Source organism: Microcebus murinus, chromosome 11 (assembly GCF_040939455.1).
Source record: "Microcebus murinus isolate Inina chromosome 11, M.murinus_Inina_mat1.0, whole genome shotgun sequence".
NCBI classification, from domain to species: Eukaryota; Metazoa; Chordata; class Mammalia; order Primates; family Cheirogaleidae; genus Microcebus; species Microcebus murinus.
Window position 1 is genome coordinate 69,226,735 of NC_134114.1, and position 26,795 is coordinate 69,253,529.

General features: G+C 36.5%; 2 protein-coding genes across 5 annotated transcripts in view; both read right to left on the reverse strand.

Moving 5' to 3' along the window:
- Positions 1-15,399, reverse strand: part of POU5F2 (POU domain class 5, transcription factor 2) — a 28,868-nt gene extending 13,469 nt beyond the window's left edge. The window contains exon 1 of the mRNA XM_012751818.2: positions 1-15,399. This exon is cut by the window's left edge and continues 13,469 nt beyond it. The gene's annotated coding sequence lies outside the window, so the exon portion shown is untranslated.
- ARB2A (ARB2 cotranscriptional regulator A) overlaps positions 1-26,795 on the reverse strand; it is a 425,319-nt gene that overhangs the window by 128,645 nt on the left and 269,879 nt on the right. For all 4 annotated transcript variants that reach the window (XM_076008184.1, XM_076008185.1, XM_012751806.2 and 1 more), the window contains one exon: positions 19,036-19,120. In XM_076008184.1, coding sequence (XP_075864299.1) covers positions 19,036-19,120 — 85 coding nt within the window. The remainder of the gene's footprint in view (positions 1-19,035; positions 19,121-26,795) is intronic.

Sequence of the window (26,795 nt, forward strand, 5' to 3'; positions counted from 1 at the left end):
ATGTTACTAATAGTAAATATCAATAGTTATTTACTTTATGTCTCTGTCTCTCTAACTAGAGTTAGAGTGTGAGGTTGTTAAGGGCATGCATGTAGGAGTTATCAAGCCTGGAACATAACAGAACCCTGACTGATAACAGTACTCAATAACGGTGCTGAATGAGTGAATGAATTCTTACGTTTATAATTCTGAGACTAAAGCCAATTTAATTCCAGTTTAAAAATGAAAAACTTGACCCTCCCAGGTACCTCTTTTCCTTCTTGTACTAGAACAAGGCCCTTAAACGCTTCTTCCTAGATGAGGGTAGCACCATGAGACTACATCCAACTCAACACTACAGGTTATAGATATGACCTTGAAGCAATGGTGAGGGAAAAGAAGGATCAGGAAATCCATTGCCATCTCTACAGGCTGTGTATTTGATTATATATCTGTTGTCTATATCTCTACTGTAACCTCTGCTAGTCTGTGTGCTGGCTAAGGGCAGGGTCCTTGTCTGTCTTGTTCACTGCTAGATCTTCAAGCACCTGCAAGTGTATCTGATACACAGTGGGAAGTCAAGAAATATTTGTTTCATGTTAAATGAATCTCTGTAGTATTAATGGTGACAAGACATCTATAACTGCCTTGAATTCGATTTTAAGATGAAAGTCTATGAAAAACAACTTATAATATACAGAATTTTACCTAAGAATAATTTTGCTGGTATCTACCTATTCTTTCCAGGTATACTTACATGCTATTTTTTTTTCAAAATCACAAACCACCCAGTGTCTGCTAAACAGAATGAAAGGTGGATCACAAAGAAGGATAAAGGAGAGAGAGAGTAATTACATATGGTAAGGCCACAGACTGAAAACAGCCCATTGACATAAGAGAACCATACAGAAAAGGTTCATTAGTTGTTTAGAAACAATACTGGAGCAAAGATGTTTTTAATGAATTGGAAGAAAGGTGAGTTCAAATGAATTTAAGCAAAGCTTTATTATACTTACATTGCATTAAAACATAGTGGCTAAAACATTTACTAAGCTAAAAAGTAAGGCTATATTAACTTGATGGGTTTTAAAATTTACTTGGATGCTCTCACTTAAGGCTTTCCTTGTAGTTGGTCAGATCTCATCTGCCAACGTGTATATCTCCCGGTTTCTGTATATATGCGGTCACAAAGAAAAGGTCATATTCTTAAGGGAAGTCTTGCTATCTCCTTAAAAGTATATTTAATGTGTTATGGAAAGGGGGTGGTCAGGGAAAATAAACAGGAGCATATTTGGTTGGAACAGAAATAGAGATCAGAGGAAGGCAGCTGATGGGAATGCCCAAGACAACGAGTGCCGTTTAGGCTGGGGAGCTTGAAAGGCTAATCCATCACCTTCAACAAATACGGGGACCTCTTAGTAAGTGATTAGATTACAATGTAAGAATCAGGCCAGTCTTATCCATAGGGAATTACAAAGTACGGATAAGAAACACATGGTCCCAGGCCCCCATATATTTATAATCTAAATGGAGAGAAGAAAAACTGTCAGGAGAGCAGGACAGATACATGCTCCCAAAGAGAAGTTAAGAGTTTTCTATTATTAGGATATTTGGATTAAGACTGGTTTTCTGAAAGAGTTGTTTTGCACAGAAATGCATAAAAGTATCAGGATTTGTGTTACTAGGCTCTCCTTAAGTATTCCCTATTCAAAGAAGGCAAAACCAACTGCCAAGATTCACTGATGGTGAGAAGCAGGAAGCTGTGGAGGCAGAGTTAATAACAAACATCCTCGGAGGGCTAGGTTCAAGTTTCACCTCTTTGGGAAGCCTTGCCCCCATACTCTGGACCACAGATCTCCCTCCTCTTTGAACTTACTGCCTTTTCCACTCAAGATACATTTGCTGCTGTAAACAGTCAGCAGGAGTTTCATGTCTTAGCTCTCCAGCTAGGAGACATGGAACCTCCCAAATGGATATCATAGATGCCATTTATTTTGTATTTAAGCCAAACAATATGTTAATGCATGAATTATCCACACAGCTCTGTTTTCATGTTAGTCCATGAAAACATCTGCAGGTGAGGGCGATCTGCCTTTGACTTATGTCTTTCTGTTGGTGAGTTATTTCATTGGCTAGGGTGATCCTTGCTTCATCATTTCTCCAAATGCATCTCTCCCAAAGCTGCTCATGCTCCAGATAGAGAACAACAGGGCTTTGTTCAAGGGTCTATGAGAAGTCCCACATATCTAGTAGTCTCAACAAAAAAAAAAAAAAAGAAAAAAACCCCAAAAGTTTCTGAGTGCAATTAAAACAATAGAGCGGACCAGAAGATCTAAAAATGATATCCAAGCCAGAGAGGGCAAGGGACACTAGATGGTGCTGACCTTTTTTGTCTTCCCCACTCTGTAAGTGTCCTAGTAAGTTAGCACTGACCAAGCATTGTGGTGTAAAGGCATTGCCACTCAGCGAGGCAAGTGTAGGACCCCAAGAATCATATTAGTCAAGGAGCAAGAAAAAGGCAAAGGCAGGAGACAAAAATCCAGAGATTAGTTGCTGGGAAGTGCCTCTCTGGAACTAGGAAGTAAAGTCATGAATCCAGAAAAATTCTGGCAGCCGAGTTCTTTAAGGAAAGATGCCTCCCACCTCATAGTGAGAGAGTGAACACTACACTTCGCAACAATTTAGTTCATTGGAAAATACACTGAAATGATCAAACTGTCATGCTTTATGTGGATCTTTAAGTACTCAACTATATAAGACAAAGGGCGACATCAAAGATAAGTTAGGCAATTAACAAAAACTGATAAAGTACATATAATAAGAACATTAAAGTTGTAACTACATGGAAAAAGAGCTAATCAAATGAATGTAGATACTAAATAGGATCATTTATTGCTCTGTGAGATAATTTTCATAATAGATAACAATAGCACTTTTCTACACAGGAGATAACAGAAGATGGGCAAAAGGACAGCTATTTGTGAATACAGTAATATAAGATGCTTTTACTCTTATAAAACATGTAGAGAAAAGCTAGAATGCAGTAGTGCTGCTGACATAGAATTTCCTTGACTTCCTTAACTTCAGATTGCGATTATGAAGGACTTTTTCGTCATTACTTCTTTTTGTTGTTGTTCGTTTTAGTATTTAAAAAAAAATGGCTCTGCTGTGATGTAATTGCTGCTTAGAAATAAATGCTCACGACACAGTATGACACAACTACACAGTCAGAGGCTACAAAGAGATTTTGAGTATACAGAGAAAAGGCCCTCCGTTTTATTTTGCAGATCTGAGATATTCATGAGCTATGAGATTCCTGTGCTATAAACTAATATTAAGTATAAAAACCCTATAGCCTTCACTGGAAGCCTTAAAGAATTTTAAATATCTGTATAAGGCAAGAAAAATAGTTGAGCTGAGTAGGGCTGAGTTGAAAGGCACTATGGTGATGAGTCAGGTATATTCACATACAGTCAAAGATAGATACAGTTCAAGGTTCTTGTTATGCCAAGCATGATTTAAACAAACTTTTTAGCTGAGTTTGCCCTTGTTACAGAAGAAAAGCTTTAAGGATGTTCTTGCATTGATTACTCTAGTCAGGGTGTAGTCACTGTCTTCTACATTCAAATTTTCACTATGCTTTCATTTTAGAGCAGGAGATGCAAAACTGGCTTAACAAAAAATTTTCTATTACAATGCACAGTAAAATACACTAACAGAAATGACAGCTTATGACCAGTGAAACCAGTAATTCTGGATGTGACATGGGATCAAAGAAGTAGGTGAGAACTCGAATAGAATATCTGCTTACTACTACTTACTTTAGCAGATAACTCTTTTAGGTGCTGTGAGAATTATTGTTTTTAAAAGAGATTCCAAATTAATTGACTTTGCTGCTATTGCCATCATAAGTTTGGGGCCTCTGTGGATTTTTCTGGAATCTCTTTAAGAGACGATGAACCTTTTTTTTGAAAAATCAGGTAACATTAAATGCAGTAATGACCATGGAAAATTCAAGAGGTAGTACCAGACTAAAAATGATAAGCAGAATGTACCCAAATATGTAGATTAAAACTCCCTTCAACATTTTAAACCTGACAAAGCTTTAAACAGTATTCAGTCAGCTTATTAAACTAAATCTCCTTCCAGAGTCACCTCACCGTAATTCCAAAGGTCTTAAAGAGAATCAACCAGGTTGTCAGCCTCTCTTTTGAGCAAAAGACTCAGGCCCAAATCAAAATTTAACTGACTAGAGTCCATTGTTCAAGCTGCCAGTAGCCTGATTTTCAATCTATATGTGTGCAGAAAATATCAGGCAGATGAAGGTTTCATCTTTTGAAAGCCTCAGAACTTTAGGAAGTAATTATATCAAACTAACTGTGAATGGAAAATTGAAAGCAAAATTTCTATTATCACTATTTATTCATGTAAATTTTACTCTTTTTTGAATATTCAACTATACATCTACATGGCTCAAGAAATGCAAAAGTATATACAGTGAAAATGCACAGCATGTAGTTTTAATTTTTATTTTGTTGCCAATCATGGCATCATTGGCAAATGTTAATATGGTCAACTGTCAGCTAGGATTTTATGTTTTACTCATATAGAATTTTGTGCAATAATTTGAATTCAAGAAAGATATTGGTCTTTTATGATTGACAGAAATATAGATGAAACATAAGGAAGAAACCAATAAATTTAAAGAAGTTTCTCTTAAGGATATATTTTAGGGCAGGTATCATTTTGAAAAAAAAGGCAATGTATTAAAGAACTGATAGGCTTTCAGGGGTTGAAGGAGAGTATGGAAAGATAAGATATTAGCAGGAAGAGGAATAAAAGAAAGGGTTAGCATGGAATTAAAGTGGAAGATTTTGGAGAATGAAGAAATAGGATAGAATATTGAAGAATAGTAAAATGAAGAGTTTAAAAACTTCTTTTGTAGAAGATATAGTAGGAGGCTCTGAGGATAGCCCTATGACAAGACATGACTAGAATTAGGACTTAGATAATCTAGAAATACAAAGACAGAAGCAGGAGAGAAATGACAAGGATTTTGAATTCTCAAATACTGAAAAGCAATGAACAATTTCCCTGAAACTATAGTACATGACTTGCTGGACAAAATAATTGCCAGTAATAAAAGCAACTACAGGAAGTCCTTGCTTTGCATAGTAGTGTGGGACAATAACAATGACCACCACAAGCTGAAATCATGCAAAATGATAATAATCAGTAAGAAAAATCATGATTGTTTTGTGATCATTAAAATTTTTTTGTCAAAATGTCAAAAAGCCTCTATTGTCAGTTAAAAATGAATAAGGGAATGAAAAAATAGTAAAACTAATTTTATTTAGTACACTATAATTTAAAACATTAGAAACAATGAGAATTAAAGTGCTTTATTCCTTCGTACAAAACTTAAAGTAGATTGATCAGTGCTTGCTGCCTTCTCATCATAAAACTTATGATATATTCAAGCTTATCTTTTCTAGGACTGGGCAAAATGTCACACTCCTAAGTTTGGATCAGCTTCCAACATATCCTTTGCACTTTCAATGTTGTGAAATATCTCTGGGAGTTCATTTAATGTGAAAGATTTTTTTCTTTTGCTTTGTTATTTTTGCCAGTGTCACTTCCTCTGGGACATTTTCATCCTTTTTGCTATAAATACTTTCCAATTTCATTTCCAGTGTTTCATTTCTTTGTTGCATTGTCATTTTTGTTGCTCAAGTCTCTCCTTTGATAATCCATTTTTGTAAAAATGGGAGACAATGCTATCTGTGGTGCATGAACTAAAAACAGATTTTGAAAGAAGTGATATGATTGGCCATTGATCAGGATGTGTGTCTGTCATTCACACAGAGATTTGTGGACTGAAGGGCTAGTGGCAAAGTTTGTACTTAATGCAATTGCTCACAGTTAATACATTGTGTTACCTGAAATTTGAACCTTGTTTTCTAAGGGATTGATGTTACTTAAAGATGGCAACTAAAATTTGTGTATAGCAGAAGAGGCAATGACTGCCTGTAATTATAAAGTTCCTACTATATGCCAGGTACTATTTTAAGAGTTCTATATAGATTATTTCACTTAATTCTTAACATAACCCAATGAGATGGTACTAGTCTTACCCCATTTTATAGACAATGTGATTGTAGACATTCATTTGTCCACATTACATTAATAGAATTAACTCTCTCTATATTTGGGAGAAAACAAATTTCCCACAGTCATGACCAATCCAAAGATCTTCATGATAAAGGCTAGCTTAATACTGTTAAACAGTTTGAAGTGACAAGTAAATGACAAGTATATTCATTTGGAATACATATCTAGAGTAAAAAGTCAGGTTCTTACAATAATGTGGAAGGAAGGTAAATACTTTCAGAAGATGCACTAACTCTCAGCATCAGAGTACTATTTAATAAAAAAGGATGTCAGTAAACTAAGAGTTACTTTTGGATTCTGAAGGAGCTCATAAGTCCTTAACCCACACTCCTCTAATTTTCACACCTACAAACTGAAGTCACTAATCAAACAAATTATGTCTCAAAATTTATCATTAAATAGAATTTTTTTCCTTCAGAAAAGGACTATATTTTAAGAAATATAATAAAATAAAAATTTTAAGAATTACACCCTTGCTTTTAAAGCATTGATAATTAATTCCAAACATCTTGAGATTTTATAAATAAAAAAAAATATTTGGCCTCTTTATAATGCCTAATGTTCACTTTCAATGTTCACTTTAGTACCAAAGAATATTCTTTTTAGATGTTTCAAGTCACCTCTTGAAAGCAATGCAGGTTCTCTGAAAAGGTACACTTTGGGAGTATTTTGGCCAGAAGACAGATATATCACTGGTGACTTGTCTGTCTTTCTGTGACATGACAGACAGGGCAGACTGACAGAGTGCACATGGGAGCAGACAGAGAATGCATGGGCAAGGGCAGACAGAGTGACCTTGTGGCTTGAGGGAGACACAAAGCCCGCAGTCAAAGGGAAGTGAAGGGCAAGTGGACCTGGGCAAAAAACAGTCAGGCAGTGGAAGACAGAGACACGTGGGCTAGGAGAGATGGATTCCAAAGGCTGGCAGGACAAAGAGTCTTCAGGTGTGGGAGCCTGGAAACCAGGGAGACACGGCAGACAAAAACCATAAGAACAGAGTCATACATAGAGACTAAACCAGATGAAAGAGGCAGTGTCAATAGACAGACACAGAGGGATCCATCAAGAGCAGTGACCCAGACAGAGCTGACAGAAGGTAGGAGAAATAGAGGACGAGTGAAGCAAAGATATCCATAGGAAGGGAGATCAAGACTTAACATATAATAAAAAGGATGAAAATGTCTATCTTAGGTACCACTGGTCTCCGAGTTACTTTTCCAACAATTATGGACATGGCATTAAGAGCCATTAGACACTGCTATGGAGGCAGTAAAAGTAATAGCTCTTCCATATTAACTCAAAATGTATAACTTAAAGTACAAATACAAATTCTTATTATTCAGTTATTTATTTTGGCATTCCAAAAATAATTAGTTTTAAATTTTTTTATCTTTAAAGAGAAGAGTTAGCTCAGTAAAAGGAGAGTTGCCACCTTTACTGCCAAATTCTTCGAAGGATTTTTCACAAATTGGTTCAGAAAGCTGTAAAAAACATGGTGGCTATTTTTAATTTTTTTAAAGTGAGATTTCTGGAGTGAGACTACTTACATTCACTGTGATTACAGGAAAACTGATAGTCAAAATCATAGAATATTGGACCTGATTAAATAAATATAATCAGGGCAAATGATTATATATTAGTGATCTACATAAATGAAGATCCTCTATTTAGATAGGTTACTTTAAATGATTCTCTAATTAATTATTTCCCCAGAGTTCTTGATTCCTGCTATTTGTAATGCATGATTCATTGAAAACACAGAGTTCTTGGTGGTCAACTTTTAGAATACTCATCCCTTATACTAATAATTATAAGGTGGGATAGAATAATGAATAGGGAAATGGATAAATAAAAGCTACAAGGCCAATTCTATAGTAATGAACAAAACTGCCTGAAAAGTGCTATTTAGTTAATGAAAAACATCACTTAAAGGATTAGAATATATATTTTTTGAATGGAAAGGAGACTGCTACAATTCTTGAGCAGTACATGTAGTCTAAAGTAGAACAGTATCGTATATGCTAATTTGCCTTGAATTTTAAGATCTGTTTACAAGGCAAAGTATAGATTTTTCAATTACCTAATTAATTTGAGCTGTGTCTAAAATCATATTAGACAACTCAACTTGTCTACACATTCTGAATGACACCACATTCTAGAGGCAATTACTGTTGATTTTTCATTGCTATCTTTAGAAGGAAATGATTATTCACTAACAAAGAAGAGATATAACTCCTTAGTGTCATTTCCTCGAGAGAGATTTTTAGCAATAAAGTGAAGTGACTAGTTAGCAAATATTCGGTAAATTCGCTCAGTTTACACAGTCAATCTGGACTATTTAAGCAAAGAAAAATTAGAGTTACATTAGCATGTTGTCTACAATTCAAATTCACCTTGTAATTGCTAAGTTTCCATTTCACATTTTGGTGAGGAAATGAGGCTTGGCAGTCAGGTGCATATTATCAATGGGCCCCTTCTTCTACATCCAAAACCGAGAAAGGCCCATCTAAGTAGAGGAACTTTGCAAGTTTAATTTTTAACCCAGAAGACATCTACTATGTTTGTTTGTTTTTTTCTTTTCCTTCCTATTCTCCGTTTTTTTTTTTTTTAAAAACACAAAACATTTACTATATACTATTATCTTTCTAATTGTGAGGTGCCTAATTTATATCAAGTGTTCTAGGTAAGCTGAAATAATAGAGAAAAGCCTATCTAAGCCATGGTAGGGCAAGAAAAAACATGATGCCTATAAGCTCTGGCAGGAAATGTTCTGATAGGTATCAGGCACCTAGACAACATAGTTGTAGTGCATCTAGGTTCAGGTCTTTCCTTAACAGCAGATACAAAAATGACACTGTAAGGCAGAGCTTTCCATCCTGTGTGCCTTGTGCAATGCAAAGAGGTCACAGGCATGTCAAGATCCCCTCACCCTTAAAGTCAGATAAGAGGGGTTTGGGGTAGCAAGATTCTGTCCATTCACCTGTGGACATAAGCAACCTTGTCTGTGAACCCCAGAGTGCTGTACAAATGGTATAATTTCCTATATATGCCACTTCAGGAACAGTGGAATAACTTTAATAATTTGCTGGTAACTATGCTATATGGTTAATATAAGCCTTAGAGGATTGGTAAAGTGGGTTCCACAATTCATATCCTTTCCTCCACATACATATACTTCAGGTCCTCTCTTCCAGCTTTATATTTTCTCCTACACGGAGCTTAACATTCTAGTAGGGGAGACAGACAATAAACTTCTATGTAAACTTCTTATTTATCTTGTGTATTGTCTATTTCCCCTACTAGAATGTAAGCTCTGGGTGGGACCTTTATCTGTTGCAATTCACTGCTGTATCCCTGGCACGTGGAGCGATGTCTGATACACAGCGACAATTTACTGAGTGAAAGCATGAGTGAAGGCACACCCAGAGAGGCACCTAAGGGAGCACCTTTAGAGGGGGCAGGAAGTGTGTGAGCCTTAGCTGCAGCACTCACTCCATGTTGCCCCAGGTAGAACCAGTCTGGCAGAGTGACCTGTCATTCATGTGGCAGCCAAAGCAACCTGTGCCTACTTGTAAGAACTCAGAAGCTATCAATGCTCTGTAACCTTCCTTGCCTGTTTTCAAATATTTACATTTTCCTTTCCTTTCCCCTGGGGGAATGCCTCTTCATACACAGTCAAAAATTAACTTGGCTATTTTGGGGGAGCAGCATATCACCCAAGATTATTTCTAATTTTACCTTTACTGCTACCTCGGTGTCTCTTTCAGCTTTATTCTTTCTAGATTTCCATGTCCTATGAATATTTTTCTTTCAACTATTAATTTTCCTTTTGATTTTTCACCATATTTTCTATCTTTCTGTGGCTCTGATTTCTCTGTAATATTTTGTGATCCTTATCAATGTCACAGAGAACATAGGAAAACATAAATAAATAAGTTATTTGTTGTTTGTAAATAGAATTAGAGACAGGGAAATGGACAGAAGAATATGTCTGCAAATGCCTTTTTGCTTCTATAGGATTAAAATTATCAAGAATAGTTTTAAAATAAATGATAGCTTTGGATCCTGAAATACCTAATGAAAATATATAGTACCACATTACGTTTTTATAGTGTCTTCCTTCTAATGAACTCAAAATATCCCTCCAGAAACTATATAGATTGTCCTCAGAACATTTCTACAAGATAAGTTGGACATTTGCTATTGCCATTTTTTATAACAAATAAACAACCAGAATGAGGACTGTACAATAAACATAGATTCTGTTAACCTATTATATCATTCTCTGAATGACAGTATATTCAACTGGCTAATTTCCCCATTGGAAATACTATAAATAAAAAGAAATGGGAGCCGGGCGCGGTGGCTCACGCCTGTAATCCCAGCACTTTGGGAGGCTGAGGCGGGCGGATCGCTCGAGGTCAGGAGTTCGAAACCACCCTGAGCAAGAGTGAGACCCCGTCTCTACTATAAAAATAGAAAGAAATTAATTGGCCATCTGATATATATAGAAAAAATTAGCCGGGCATGGTGGCGCATGCCTGTAGTCCCAGCTACTGGGGAGGCTGAGGCAGGAGGATTGCTTGAGCCCAGGAGTTTGAGGTTGCTGTGAGCAAGGCTGACGCCATGGCACTCACTCTAGCCTGGGCAATTAAGTGAGACTCTGTCTCAAAAAAAAAAAAAAAAAAAAAGAAATGGGGAATGAGTCACTTGCCATGGATTCAAGACTCCTCGAATATCTACCACTCACTATATGTTAATAATGAAAAAGTTATTATTTTAAGTATAGGTGCAACATTGCCAATGCTTAAGTGTGGAGTTGTCATGTATTAAGTTGCTTTAAGAAAAAAATATACAATATGAGTATGTTGAAAATAATTATTGGTGATATTTAAGTAAAATTTTATTGTGCCTACTTTTAAATTACATATATACACATTTAAAAAACATTCATAAAATGAAGTTATTATGACCAATAATACATTTTTTCTGGTAAGGGGAAACGGATTTAGATATATAGGAAAAACACAGTATAAATGAGTATGTATTTTTATAGATAATTTCATTGCTATTACTGTGAAATTTTCAGTCAAAAGATAAAAGTGTATTATAACAAAAAAAAACTTTATAATTTAGCAAACTGGAAAAATAAAAAATCTTCATCAAATTGAATATACAGCCTGAATAGTCTTTACTATTAATAGTTTGTGATCAGTACGATGTTGAAATCTTTAAATAATATTAACATTTTAAATTGTAGATAATAGTATTGCTGATCAGAGAAATTCAGGTGTTTCAAAGGTGTTTCAACAACTTTTGGTTCTTTCTATTTGGATTTCTTGCCATCAGCAGCCTTTGATTTCTCCCTCCCACTACCCTACTTCTGGTAATGATACTTTCATTGTCCCAGTTATCTGCACTGAATCTTATCATTGCATCCTCCCTTTCCTGTAGCCTCCATATCCAATTTGTTTATCTACAAGGAGTGTGGATTCCGCCAACTATATTCGTTATAGCCCCCCATCCTCTCCATCCCCATTTGTGCCATCAACTCCACACACTGGCTTTATCGTCACAGCCTGATGAGAGTCCACTACCTCTGGCTTCTTGTTCCTTTCTTTTATGCATTTGCTAAATTGATCTTTGATCATGTCATACCCCTTGTTCAACATTTTTTAAGGACTATGAGGAAAACCACTAATTTTGGTTGAAAAAGTGTTAACTTTTTATAAGTAGACATGGAAAATGTGTGTGTTGGGGGAGTGCTGGCCTTAACTCTTTTATCATTTGATGGAACCTAATGTTGATGTCAGCTTCAAAAGGAAGAACCTACCCATCAGCAGAGAGCAAAAAACCAATTCTTTCTTTTCCAGTTTCTAGAAAAAAAGGTAGTTATGATGAGCTCTTGCTCACTGCTATGTCCCTAGCTTCTAGAACAGTGTCTGGAACACAGTAAATGCTCAATAAATATTTGAGAATAAATGAATATGTGCTGGGGAATGTATATGAAATTTCCTTCTGATTCAGGCAAAATTTGTTGGAACAAAAGCCCACAGGGAACAGAAAGTTTTAAAGAGTAGCATGTTCTGTCCTGAAAAAGAAACTGGTCAGAGAAGAGCTGAATAATTAAGATGACTTAGTATAAGATCAAATGAGTATAATAAAGAAGAAACTTAATATTTTCTTTCTGATAAATTGTACAGCAAAGTCTAATCAGTGGGGGAGTAAGGATAGGCATAAATTGTCTTCCATGAGCAATTTAGTGCCTCTTTAGAAAGAGTTGCTCTTGAATGCCAAGGTATCAGAGCTAAGATGAGCCTTACAATGCTTTAGTCTCAAGAAAAGGTTAAAGTTGTTTCTTCTTAGATTTGTGTGACCACCAGAGTTGAAGTTTAAGCCTGTTGTGTTAATTATCTACTGCTGTGGAACAAATCACCCCAGAACTTGGCAGCTTAAAACAATATACATTTATCATGTCACAGTTTTTGTGGGTCAGAAATCTGAACAGAGCTTAGCTGAGTCACTGTAGCTTAGGGTCTCTCACAAGGCCGGTCAAGGTGTTGGCTGGGTTTTCAGTCATCTCCAGGCTCAACTGGGGGAGAATCCTCTTCTAAGGTCACTCACCTGGCTCATGGCAGACCTCAGGCCCTCACCAGCTCTTGGCCAGAGATACTAGTTCCTTGTCATGTGGGCTTCTCCACAGAGCTGCTCACAGCATGGCAGCTGCCTTCCATCAGAGTGAGCAAGTGAGAGAAGAGAGGGCCTGAGGTCACCAACATTCACTGGTCTTACCATGTTCCCTGTCACCTTTAAGCAGCACACTTGACAGAATGGTGGAATGGCCTTTTGAGGACTCAGTTATGGTGCCTGCTAGGACACAACACTTTGTGGGGCTGGGACAATGTCCTCTTGAATATGGAATTTGCTCTAAATCATCATTTAATATATGTTGCTGTTATCCCAGATCAGGGAAGAAAGGGGTAGAAAATGGGACTGCCTTCTCTTCTTGTTCCCCTTAGTGATCCACTAGTAAAACTGTTAATTCCCATTCCCATGACTTTAGGGTCCGCTGGATTAAAAGGCCTCAGTTCCAAAGGGAAAAATGTTTCCATCAGGTCACACAATGATGATTCCTTTGAACTGGAAGTTGAGAATGCCATCTTGCCACTTTGGGCAAGTGGATAAACAGGAAGTGGATGTCCTGGATGGGTGACGGATCCTGATTTCCAAGGAAAAACTGAGTTTACCACTACAGGATGGGGGTAATCAGGAGTATGTCTCACACACAGGAAACATTCTAGGGTGCCTGAAAGTACTTCCTCTAATTGCAGCCAGTAGCACACTGTTATACTTACTTCAGCCAGGACTGCTGATGGCCCAGACTCTTCAAGAATGAAGATGTGGGTCATTTCTCTAGGCAAAGAATCTTGACCAGCTAAGACCAACTAAGGTGCTTGCTGAGAGTAAAAGGAATACAGACATACGTTGTTTTATTGTGCTTCACTTTATTGCATCTGGCAGATACTGTGTTTTTTTACAAATTAAAGTTTTATGGTGACCTTGCATCAGGCAAGCCTATCGGTACCATTTTTCCAACAGTATGCACTTACTTCATGTCTCTCTGTCACATTTTGGTAATTCTCCCAATATTTCAAACCTTTTTGTTATTATCACAACTGTTATGGTGATCTACGATCAGTTATCTTTGATGTTACTATTGTTAACTGTTTTGGGGTGCCATGAACTGCATCCATAGAAGATAGCAGACTTAATCAACACATGTGTGTGTTCTGACTGCTTCACTGACTGGCTATTCCTCATCTCTCTCCCTCCTCAGGCCTCTCTGTTCCCTGAGACACAACAATATTAAAATGCAGCCAATTAAGAATCCTATAATGGTCTCCAAGTGTTCAAGTGAAAAGAACAATATCATGTTTCTCATTATAAATCAAAAACTAAAAATTATTGAGCTTAAATGAGGAAGGTATATCAAAAGCAGAGAAAGGCCAGAAGCTAGGCCTCTTGAGCCAAAAAGTTAGGCAAATTGTGAATGCAAAGGAAAGGTTCTTGAAGGAAATTAAAAGTGCTACTCCACTGAATGCACTGATAAGAAACCAAAACAGTGTTATTGCTGATATGGAGAAAGTTTGAGTGGTCTGGACAGAAACTCAAACCAGCCACCACATTTCCTTAAACCAAAGCCTAATCCAGAACAAGGTCCTCACTCTTTTTAATTCTATGAAGGCTGAGAGAGGTGAGGAAGCTGCAGAAGAAGAGTTTGAAGTGAGCAGAGGTTGGTCATGAGGTTTAAGAAAAGAAGCTATTTCCAGAGCATACAAGTGCAAGGGGAAGCAGCAAGTGCTGATGGAGAAGCTGCAGGAAGTTATCCAGAAGATCTAGGTAAGATCGTTGATGAAGGTGGCCACACTAAACAACAGATTTTCAATGTACATAATAGTTTTCTATTGGAAGAAGATGCCATCTAGGACTTTTACAACTAGAGAGGAGAAATCAATACTTGGCTTCAAAGTTTCAAATGACTCTCTTGTTAGGGGCTAATGCAGTTGGTGACTTGAAATTGAAGCCAATGCTCATTTATTGTTCCAGAAATCCTAGGGCCCTTAAAAATTATGCTAAATCTACTCTGACTGTGCCCTATAAATAGAACAACAAAGCCTGGATGATAGCACATCTGTTCACATCATGGCTTTTACTGAATATTTTAAGCCCATTGTTGAGACCTATCACTTGAGAAAAAAGATTCCTTTCAAAATATTACTGATCATTGAAAGTGCACCTGGTTACCCAAGAGCTGTGATGGAGATGTACAAGATTCATATTGTTTCCATGCCTGCTAAAACAACATCCATTCTGATCAAGGAGTAATTTCAACTTTCACATCTTATTATTTAAGAAATAAATTTTGTAAGGCTATAGCTACGGATATGGCAAAGTAAACTGAAATCCTTCTGGAAAGATTTCACCATTTTAGATGTCATTAAGAACATTTATGATTCACAGAAGACAGTTAAAATATCAACACAAACAGGAGTTTGGATGAAGTTGATTCTAACCCTCATGGATGACTTTGAGGGGTTCAAGACTTCAGTGGAGGAAGTAACTGCTGATGTGGTGTAAAGGGCAAGAGAATTAGAAGTGGAGCCTGAAGACGTGACTGAATTGCTGCAATGTTATGATAAAATTTGAGTGGATGAGGAATTGTTACTTAGGGATGAGCAAATACATTGCTTTCTTTCTTTTTTTTTTTTTTTGAGACAGAGTCTCGCTTTGTTGCCCAGGCTAGTGTGAGTGCCGTGGCGTCAGCCTAGCTCACAGCAACCTCAAACTCCTGGGCTCGAGCGATCCTTCTGTCTCAGCCTCCCGAGTAGCTGGGACTACAGGCATGCGCCACATGCCCGGCTAATTTTTTATATATATATCAGTTGGCCAATTAGTTTCTTTCTATTTATAGTAGAGACGGGGTCTCGCTCTTGCTCAGGCTGGTTTTGAACTCCTGACCTTGAGCAATCCGCCCGCCTCGGCCTCCCAGAGAGCTAGGATTACAGGCGTGAGCCACCGCGCCCGGCCTTACATTGCTTTCTTGATACAGAATCTACTCCTAGTGAAGATTTTGCAAACATGGCTGAAATGACCATAAAGGATTTAGAATATTGTGTAAACTAGTTGATAAAGTGGTAGCAGGGTTCAAGACGACTGACTTTAATTTTGAAAGAAGTTCTACTGTGGTAAAATGCTATCAAACAGTATCACATGCTACAGGGAAATCTTTTGTGAAAGGAAGAGTCAATTGATATCGCAAACTTTATTGTTGTCTTACTTAAAAAACTGCCACAGCCCCTCTCAACCTTTAGCAATCACCACCTTGATCAGTCAGCAGCCAATAACATTAAGGCAAGACCCTCCATCATCAAAAAGATTCTCTGAAGGTTCAGATGATCTTTAGCATTTTTTAGCAATAAAGTATTTTTAAGTTAAGATACGTACATTTTTTTAGACATAATGCTTTACACACTTATAGACTATAGTACAGTGTAAACATAACTTTTATTAATATCTATGCTGGGAAACCAAATTTTCTTGCCGCACTTTATTTCGATATTCACCTTATTGAGGTGGTCTGGAACTGAACCCACAATATCTCTGAGGTATGCCTATACTGAATGGGTAGTAGAAGAAGGTAGCTATAAATATCAGCTGCAACTACATGACCAGTTGCAAAAACAAAAAATTCAGAAGTATTTGTTTATTTTGATATGAATATTTTTGTATATGTACATATAAACTCAATATTTTTGTTTTTCTCTCTTCTCTTATTCCCTTATCATCAAATATAACATGTATTGGAACTACATGTTACATTAGCTGTATTTCTCTATTTAAATTATAGGACACCAATTGTAAGAAGAATGAATATCAGCAAAGTGCAATTAGGGGACTTTGTACCCTCTGCTGGAGAAAGGGTTAATGTGTTTTTGGTTGTTCATGGGATAGCTGTTACATGTTTGGTGGAAACATGACTTTATTAGTGTCACTGTTTGGAGATTAAGTCTGTTTTGAAGAGATGTATACGAGTGCCAGCTTGTAAGATGTGGGCCGTGGTGGCTTTTTTAATGTGTCATTTTGTCTAGGTTGAACTACATTTCCCAGAATTCCTTGTCCTGTCTATTTCTGGTTAGGACAGTATACAAGGAAGGTGTTTTTGTTGTTGTTGTTGTTTGTTTATTTGTTTTTTAAATGTGAAGTGTTAAAGTGAAGCAGCAGCCATTTGTAGCTCACTCATGTTGTCACTTATCTGCTGACTCACCTTGAGGCAACAGGGAGGACTGTATTTGGTCCAGTTTGCCCTGGATTCTCTTTCAACATCTTTGATTCCTAAAGCACGACAAAGGGCAGGATTCTCCAGGACACCCACACCACAAAAAGACAGCGGCAACAAGAATTGACAATGGGTTTAAGGCTACCTTCATGGACTCTAGCTCTTGCTTATGGGTTCTAGCTCATTCTTGTGCTCTTTGCCACTTTATATCCCTCTTCCCTTACCAACTGTCTGCTCTGTGAACTCAAGCTCCATCATCACATACAAACTCAACATCCTTACAGAGATCACCTAACCAGCTCTGGCCAAATCCTAGTAACAAATTATTTCATATATATATATATATATATATATATATATATATATATGCATTCTATCTTCATTATTTGTGGATTCTATATTTGCAAATTCACCTACTCAATAAAATACATTTGTAAACTCCAAATCAACACTCATGGCACTTTTGCAGTCATTTTCAGACATGCACATGTGCAGAGTGGTGAAAAATTTGAGTCACCTGTTCCTAGCTAAGGTTGAACAAGGCCATGCTCTGCCTTTCTGTTTCAGCTCTCTCACTGTAAACAGGTGTCCTTTTCATAGACTATTTAGTGCCATGTTTTTCTCATTTTTGTGCTTTTGTTGGTGAATTCTCTGTTTAAAATGGCCCTCAAATATAGTAGTGAAGAGCTGTCTAGTGTTCCTAGGCACAAGAAAGCTGTGGTGTATCTTATGGAGAAAATATGTGTTAGATAAGCTTTGTTCAGGCATGACTTACAGTGCTGGTCAGGTTACATACTGACTGGTTGACAAAAATGTGAGCAGAGGCTCACAGGAACCTAACCTTATATTTCACCTAGGAGAATATTTGCTAATTCAGTGCTCTCAGTTACTTCGTTGAATATAGCTACCATAAATAATGATTGTATATTATATATGTATATACACAGATGTATGTGATATATATATATTATAGCATATATATCTTCTAGTGGTTCTGTTTCTCTGATTGAACCTTTACTGATACACCTATAAAATTTAGCTATAATGCTAGTGAAACTCAGTTGAAGTTTATATATTAATGATAGTGACATTTAGTTATAATGATAGTTCTTTATCTAGAATCTGAACTATTCTCCAAATTATTTCCTTTAAATATGTAAACATATCTCCAACTCTAAGTACTTAGTGATTAGCTATCACCTATGGTTGTAGTCTGCGTTCCAAACTTCTGCTCATTCTCCAGCATCCATGGCTACAGCATGCCCATTTCAGTTATTAGTCATAACTAGATGCCACTGCTCACTTGTTTGGGAACTGTGAAAAGCCAAAACCAGAAAGCTACAACAAATGTCACCCTCTCTACTTACCTAGAGACTCAAATACAAACCCTGTATGCTGGAATCAGTGCTATGCTTAAACTTTCTAGAGCCCAGCTGCTTCCTGAGGTGCTCACATCTTGACCCATTCCCTTTCAACAGACAGGCCAGTCTTGCCTTTGTTCCCTGTGAACATCTTCAGATCCATTCCAGAGCTTGCTCCCTAAATTGCTTTGTTTCTTTTGCCTAGGATGTCATCTTGTATGCTTTCTCACAGTCTAAATCTAACACAAGGTCCAACTCAACTCTGCATGAAAAAATTTTTCTCTAAAAGCCACAAACCAGCCTTGACTGCTTGTCACATCATTGAGTTGGTACTCAACTGGAGACAAGTATTCTGTGAAAGATCCTGTATGGCTACCCAGTCCTTGTCTTTTAGGTATTTAGGTATACAGGTCTCATCTCCATAAGCTTCAACAGCAACTATCTAAATTACTCTTGAATTGTTTCATCATCTTACTGAGTTTGTTAGTAAGCATTTTAGGCTATAATTACAATTTTATCATAATTAACAAATTGGGGTAGTGGATTAGACCCATGCAGTATGTTACCAATAATTAGTTCAACAATTCAAGGCTGAACAACAGAGTTAATTCACAAAATAAATTTCTACGTTACACTATTATACTGTTCATCTTAAAAAAAACCATACATCTCCCATCAAACACATACCTGCTGAGACCCGGGGGCAGTCAGGTAGCATGGACTCCACTGATGTGTCCAACGGTTCTGAGCTAGAGACCCAATTACAACAGTTCTGCAATGTAATAGAGACAATATTGTTGAAACATAATTTAAGCTAAGACCAAAGTTTTAGGCTGAAGAGATTAATTTATCCTATAAAATCAACCACTAGAAGTGTATTAAATTTACATATAATAAACTTTAAATGTTTTTTTTTCCTTATGTAAACAGTCAATAATTATTCATGACTAAAATGAATATGGAAAAAAGTTTGTCTTACAACAACTCAATAGCAAATCATCTGTGCTGATATTTTTTAAAAAAGTGTAATCCTTCTGTGAACCATGATACAACGTATTTCCAAGAGAAGTTTAGATGGCCAAACAGTAAGCAAACAAAGGGATCCTAACTAAGGGAAAATGAAAAAGCGATCCATTTTTAACTTTTAGATTAAAATAAATACTAATATGAACATGGAAAGACTAGCTAATTCCTAAATTATATTCTTTGTGTAATACCAGAAGAAATAAATTTTGCATTTACTCCTCAAAATCTGGCCTATATACAAATGCTACTGTTTAATTTTTACTTTGACTTGCTTCAGTGAAGGTTGTACCAAAGTAGTTATAAAGGAACACAACCTGGTGAATTGTAGCTGTGTGTCTAAGGACACAAAGCCTTCAATATTAAGATCAGCCTGCAAGGTACAACTTAGACAAATGAAATAAAAATAATCTATATTTCTTCTATACATTTTAAGTCTGTATTTGAAGTTTGGCTTTAAAAATGTGATTAACGTCATGTGGTTTCTAAAAAATTTCTCAACACACACACACACACACACACACACACACACACAGAATTTCCAGACAGATTTTATTTTAAAAGAAATCATCCTATCAATCATGTTGGAAAAATCGGTGATTGCTATTCTGGTAAACAAGCATGTATTGTGTATTTTTTAGATGCTTGCTGCCTTGGTTGTGCACCATGGAATCCGTCCTCACTGTGGAAAGATCCTTGACTGGTAGATCAAGTGTCTTATTGTATTTCCTTAATTCATTCTGTCTGGAAGAAGATGTCAGCTGTGTTGCAGTGAGGGGAGAATTTCAAAGGCCCCAGTCCCCACCAATAAAGGCCGAGGAATGGCTTTTGAATAGATTTGTCAAGGCAACCCTACTGTTCTGGGACCAGGGAGAGCAGGAATAACATAAAGGAAGGGTTGCTGTATGAGATTAGAAAGTGAAGTTCACAAAGCATGGCAGATTTTTGTAAGAAACAGTAGATCAATGAAACTATTGAACTGTGTAGGGAAAAAAACATGAAAACAAACACAACGTCTAGTAATGTTCTTAAATGCTTTCTCTCGTTTTACATTTAAAATGGATGAAATATTAGTATTTTTCATGTATTACAAAAGCTTGATGGTTTAAAGTGGATACATATTTTATAACGTGCACTCCTAATCTTAATTAGCAGCTGAATGCAAAATTATACAATGTGAGAGTAGAAATTATAAAAGAAATAGGGTTTTAGGAGATATTTCATACATTTGAAATAAGTAAAATTAATATTACCATTGATAGAATACCACATCAGAGAGTTCTAGATAATGCAGAAGATTAGCACACAATTAGCCAGCTTTTATATACAATGTGACACTTGCTTGTAAGAAATAAGTATTCTCCAAAGCAGTGTCAAGATATGTAAATGGATGATTTGTTTTATCATTCAGCACAGCCCCTAATAAATTCAAAAATCATGACTTCTATAGGTACTAAAAATAGGCTTCCAATGATACAGGGAGATAGCTTCAATGAAGAATGACTTTCTCTTTCTCTCTCTTTTTCTTAAACAATTCAGTCTTTTCAATGACAGCAATTAGCACTACCGACAGACAGGCAGCGATTAGGTACTGTATGTATTTTAATTATTATTCATCCTACTAGTAATTCCAAATCTGATGAAAGTCAGCTATTACCCAGGTGATGATAAGTCGGTCTTCATACTGCTCACCTATACTTCACATATGTGAAACTATGTCTTATAGGATTTTCTAGATTAATAAAAGTGATGGTACATCACAACGTGCAGGTGATTAATCACTTTGCGATTTGTTACTGACTTTAAAAAGCTGAACAAAATGAACTTTTATCCAGTTTGCCCAGTTCACCTTTAATTCAAACACTTAAAGCAAAACATAGGTTGACATTTTATGATTCTGAAATTTCAGTTTTTATCTAGGCACATGTATAATGCTTTGACCTCTCATAAAAATCAGATAGACATTAAACATCCTATAGCTAAAGTGAATATGTCCAAAAGTTCTGTGGAATGACAAAGTACCTGTGTAGCATTGTAAAGATATGATATTGTAATTTCAAAGAGTATAAACGTGCATGTATGTGTATGTGGCATTTTAACCCTACTAGGTAAAGTATATAATAGAGTATAATGAAAAACATAAACATATTGGAAAATGTAGGTGAAGAAAGACATATGGCCATTACATATGAATTTGATCTGTTTGAAATTCCACCTTATCACATCTAACTCCCTATTCTGAAATGTTTCTATAGTTTAGAGACCAAATCTCTTTCACTGTTTTTCTACTGTATATCTACCCCACTTTTCAATGCCCTAATCTGTCCTCTACCCCAGTTTTTCAGTTCAGATGAACACTACTAATGTGTCCTGCATGGTGACACAGGTAGCCCACTAGGAAAGCCCTGCCTAAATCCAAAACACGCTAGAGTGTGTTAGCAGTCCCTGGGATCTTAGGTGCCCTGAATAGGCAATAAGGCATGTTGGACTAGAGGTGCCAACAGTGCCATGCTTGGGTCTCAGATGCAGCCCCCCTTGTCCCAACAAACTAATATAGACGAAGAAGCACTTGGCCAGAGCAGGCAGATTGACACGGATCATTTAACTTGTGTTTCTCTGGGTCTGAAGGAACAAGAGAAAAATAGGCGATATAGTGAGTGTATCTTAAAGTTAAGTGTTTTCAATATAAAAGTTTTTTACTCTGAGATTATAACTCTACAGATTTCTGTGCTTGTAAATTTTCCTCTTTGTAAACTTCAAAAGTTTGGGAACTATTTATGTGGACTAGAAATTTCTATAGACCACAGTGCTGAGTGATTCCCTTTTTGAAAAAAAAAATATTTTTATTATTATTGTTTTTATAGGGATATCACTATGTTGCTTGCCCAGGCTGTATTTGAACTCCTAGGCTCAAGCAATCCTTCCACCTCAGCCTCCCGAGTAGCTGGGATTACAGGCATGTACCACTATGTCTGGCTAAGTGGCTTTCTCTGACATTTGAACCTAGGGTTGACAATATTTCAGAGTAGATATGAAATGAATTAATTTTTTAATAAAAAGGTTAGAATTTAGTATATTTAAAGAGAAAAGGAGGTAGTAGCTATTCAAAGTGTTTGGAGGTATTTGGAGATGCTTGTTGCCTTGATTGAGTCTAGATTTTATTCATTTTTGTTGTATTTTTCTGAGTTTTTAATCACCATTGTCTTAGAAGTTGATCTTTATACCATAGAAAGTTTTGTGTGCTCAGACAAGTTGGTGTTTCTAGGGCCTACACTCACAGCTGACTGGTAACAAAAAAGGTTTACAACAATAATGTATAATCACACATCTGGCTTGGCTGGAGATTTGGCTTGGCCAGAGGTATGTCAGGAAACAACATTTGTCCTCTCACCCTTGACACTCCTGGAGTTTAGGTAAGAAGTGCCTCTTAAGAACTGCGTTGGGTTACTTTGTACCTCTCCTGGCTTAGCATCTATGCTTGGTCTTTTAGTTAGGAGTAGGTTTCATTTCACTTGGAGTACTTGCCAAAGGTAGTACTCTTTGACCTTCTTTCCTTAAAAAGAAACTGTTATTTAGAAGTCATACAAGTAATACAAGAATATATTCCTTAACCTTTGTTCTGTATGTTAAATCGGTTTAAAAAATAAGTCAGCTTTTTATAGTAAATACTTAATATCGATAACTTTATCACATTAATTTAAACATACTTACAAAACAAAAAACGATTTTACTGACTTTTAGTTTGATAGGAAAGACTAGGCAATTTGTACTGCTGTCTTACTTCCAAATTTTAAAGCAGAGTTTCGTAAAATAATGGAGTCAACCATCAAGAGAATAAAAGCACTGTGGCTTAGTCTGCATCCAGACTGTTATTTTTATAGACAACACTTCAGCTTAGGTAAGGTGTTTTTTGTTTTTTTTTTTTTTTTTGTGGGGGAGGGATATTTGCCAAATCTCAGTTTTTTTTTCTTGGCTGATTATGAATGAAGCTAGAGTAGTAGGTGGGCCGGGTACAGTGGCTTATGCCTGTAATCCTAGCACTCTGGGAGGCCCAGGGGGGCGGATTGCTCGAGGTCAGGAAATAGAAAGAAATTAATTGGCCAACTAATATATATAGAAAAAATTAGCTGGGCATGGTGGTGCATGCCTGTAGTCCCAGCTACTCGGGAAGCTGAGGCAGAAGGATTGCTTGAGCTCAGGAGTTTGAGGTTGCTGTAAGCTAGGCTGACACCACGGCACTCATTCTAGCCTGGGCAACAAAGTGAAACTCTGCCTCAAAAAAAAAAAAAAAAAAAAAAAAAAGAAATAGAGTAGTAGGTGGTAAGGAAGGGGGATGCTGAAGGACACAAAGGTGACCCTGCCACACCCTTCTCCCAACACCCATGCTCAGGACAGCAGCCCTTTCTATTTCCTGTAATCCAGACTTGTTTGTTCTTCATTATTTCAAGGAGTCTTGCAGAGTGGATAGAGACTAAGAAAAGAAAAAGAAAAGGTGAGGGAGTTTCATCCTGAGTATTGGGAAACACTGGACTGTCATCTTGCCAAACCACACTGAAATATTCTCTACCAGGGGTCACACATTTAGGTGGGTTCCTATAAAAATATATGTCAGAGACCTTTATAGCCTCCCTTTTGGTCTTGTTTTGGGGAAGAGCTCTGAACAGGGATAATTTCAAAGCTCCCTTAAGAATTATCTAATAATTTTATCACTGGGGTATTATAGTATTTTGCACAATAATATATCTCATTTGTTTATATAGTACCATTTGCTTTTCAAGAGGTTTTCTTCTTGATCATCACCTTTGACTATCACCATAGTTCATGAAATAGATGGAAGAGGAATAATCATCTCTAATTCACAAATATGAAATAGGCCTAAGAAGATAAGAGTGGTTTATCCAAGATTTTAAGTCTTAGGAATGTAGTTGGTACACGCTAGATCATTAATTACTGATTTACGTAGCCAGAATCATTATCAAAACTTAGTTCTGCTAAATGCTTGCCCTGAACTACTTCTGATATGTCATACTGCTTCCCTTTCATAAGATATTTTGAATATGCAAGTCATTCAGGAAATACAAGATGAATATAGTCCATGTGTTTTATATTATTTGGGAGTGAGAAGGTAACAATAATGATAGCTATGACTTACTGAACTTCTTTAAAATGCCAACAACTGTGCTATTTCTTTACATGTGTTATTTCCCAACCACACCTACAAGGTAGACATTATATTTTATAGATGAGAAAATTGAATCTCAAAGAGATTAAATAACTTGCCCAAGACTACACAGTTAGGTAAGTGATTGAGCTGGGGTTTCAATTTTGATAGGTCAGAATACAGTACTCTTCCTGCTGCTTCCCTGAGGCATAATTGAGGGAACTGGAAGAACTATCCAAGAACTAGGACATTTATAAAATTTTATAAAAGCTATGCTTGCAAAAAAATTAATGGTGGCCTTGATTAAATTATGATGAATTCAACTATTGCCTATTTTAGTCAGTTAGATGAAAACTGTACAGATTTTCTTATTTTTAAATCTTTGACCAGTTATTAATTTAGTTTGCCAAGTTTTTAAAAATACAAATGATACCTTGCATTTGTATATTAATAGTTTTCATATTATTTGAACAATTACAATCTTCCTTGAAGCTCACAACAAATGTTTGAGACAGCCACGACAAGCCCTATTATTATCCCATTTTATAAATGAAGAAACTGAGGTTTAGAGTAGTGATAGGACTGGCCAAAGTCACAGCTGTTAGGAGTTAGGATCAGCATCTGCATCTCTGACCTCTGAGTCTTAATCTATAGCTCTGTGTTGGCGGTGTTTAGGCTGTTACGGTAGAACACAAGGTCATAGAGAGAGACAAAGATGCCTTTTGGGATCCATTTAAGTAGCAAAACTGTACAGATTAATACAGTCTGATTTCTGAAGGGGACACCTAACCCAGACTTAGTTAGAAATCCTTAAAAAATAAATCTAAATCAATTTTGTTCTATTTGTCAACCTGGAATGAGACTTACATGAAAAACTTCCAATTAAAAAATGATAAACAGAATTTTTTTTAGTTTGGGCCAAATACCAAATTCCATATTGGTTATGTGTAGGGAAAAAAGTTACTAATGGCTCATTTATTACTACTTATATAATGCTGAGAGCTGTCTATGTATATATTTGGGCAGATAAATAGCATTAAAAAAGCATAGGCAAGAAATACATGAAATTCCCTCTTGGGCAAGTTTAGACCCCTGGAAAAGGCAATTAAGGATGTAGCTACACTGGGAAGGAGAAATATGGAAAGCAATGTGGTCAGAAAACGCCTGCAGAATAGATCTTTAAAAAACCCACCTTTATATGTTTACAGCATTATGAGGATTGGAATAGAAATATTTTGGACTTTTGCATGATAAAAGTATTTTTCCTAAGGGGGGGAAAATGACAGTGATAACAGATTGGTGATAGTATAACACTGCTATGGAATAATATAGCCTGATTTTTCTGTCTGCTCAAAACCATTTATAAATATTAACTCTTGGTCCATACAGTGCACCACGAGGGTAGGTAGAATTTACCCACCCCACAGTCCTACGGTGAGGGGTCAGCTGAAGAACCACTGGGGAGAAACCAGGAAGATCCACCAACTCATTCATGCTATATAAATGTAAGTAAATGACTTGACTAAACAATCACTACAGCATGAGGTAGCTGATGTCAACTGCTTATAATATCAGAAAGATAAATAAAAAGAAAAAAGAAAATTTCAGCTGGATATCTATAATAGGAATAAAAGAAATAATGGGCTGAACGTTTTTTTAAAAAAATAATGCAAGTATGTTCAATGAATCCTTGTTTCTTTTCAGGTTCACCAGCCCTTAGGAAGTGTGAAAAGGAGCTTTCTTAGCCTGAAGCTGGACCATGGCCAACCCCATCACCCCTACTCCCCAATTTCTCTTAGCTCGAGGGTCTGGCATAACACTATTTCAGCTTTTTACTTCTCCTCCCTTTACTGGCAGTAGTGAGCCAATCCACTTAAGAGTGGCCACCTCTCAAGAAGAAAAAGACAAGACCAAGTGTACATTATACTTCTTTCTTGTAATTAAGCAGTACCATGCTGGATAGCTAGTAGAAAGATTAAACACTGGGGAATAAAGAATCTCCTAACATCAAGACCTTCTTTAGCCAAAGTTACTACTGCATATTGTATGCATACATAGTATTCTACAGAAAGCCAAAAAGTGGAGAAAGGGGCTTTCAAAAAGTATTAGTTCTTCACAAAGGTTTTCTATTATTATTTTAAGCATGTCTAGTTTTTTCTATTTCCTCTCAATGTTCTGCTTCTACAAAGGGAGTTTGGGGATGGGAGGTGATATAAGTTGGTGGGGGCTCAAGATATAAAGGCTCACACCCATTCATCTCAGC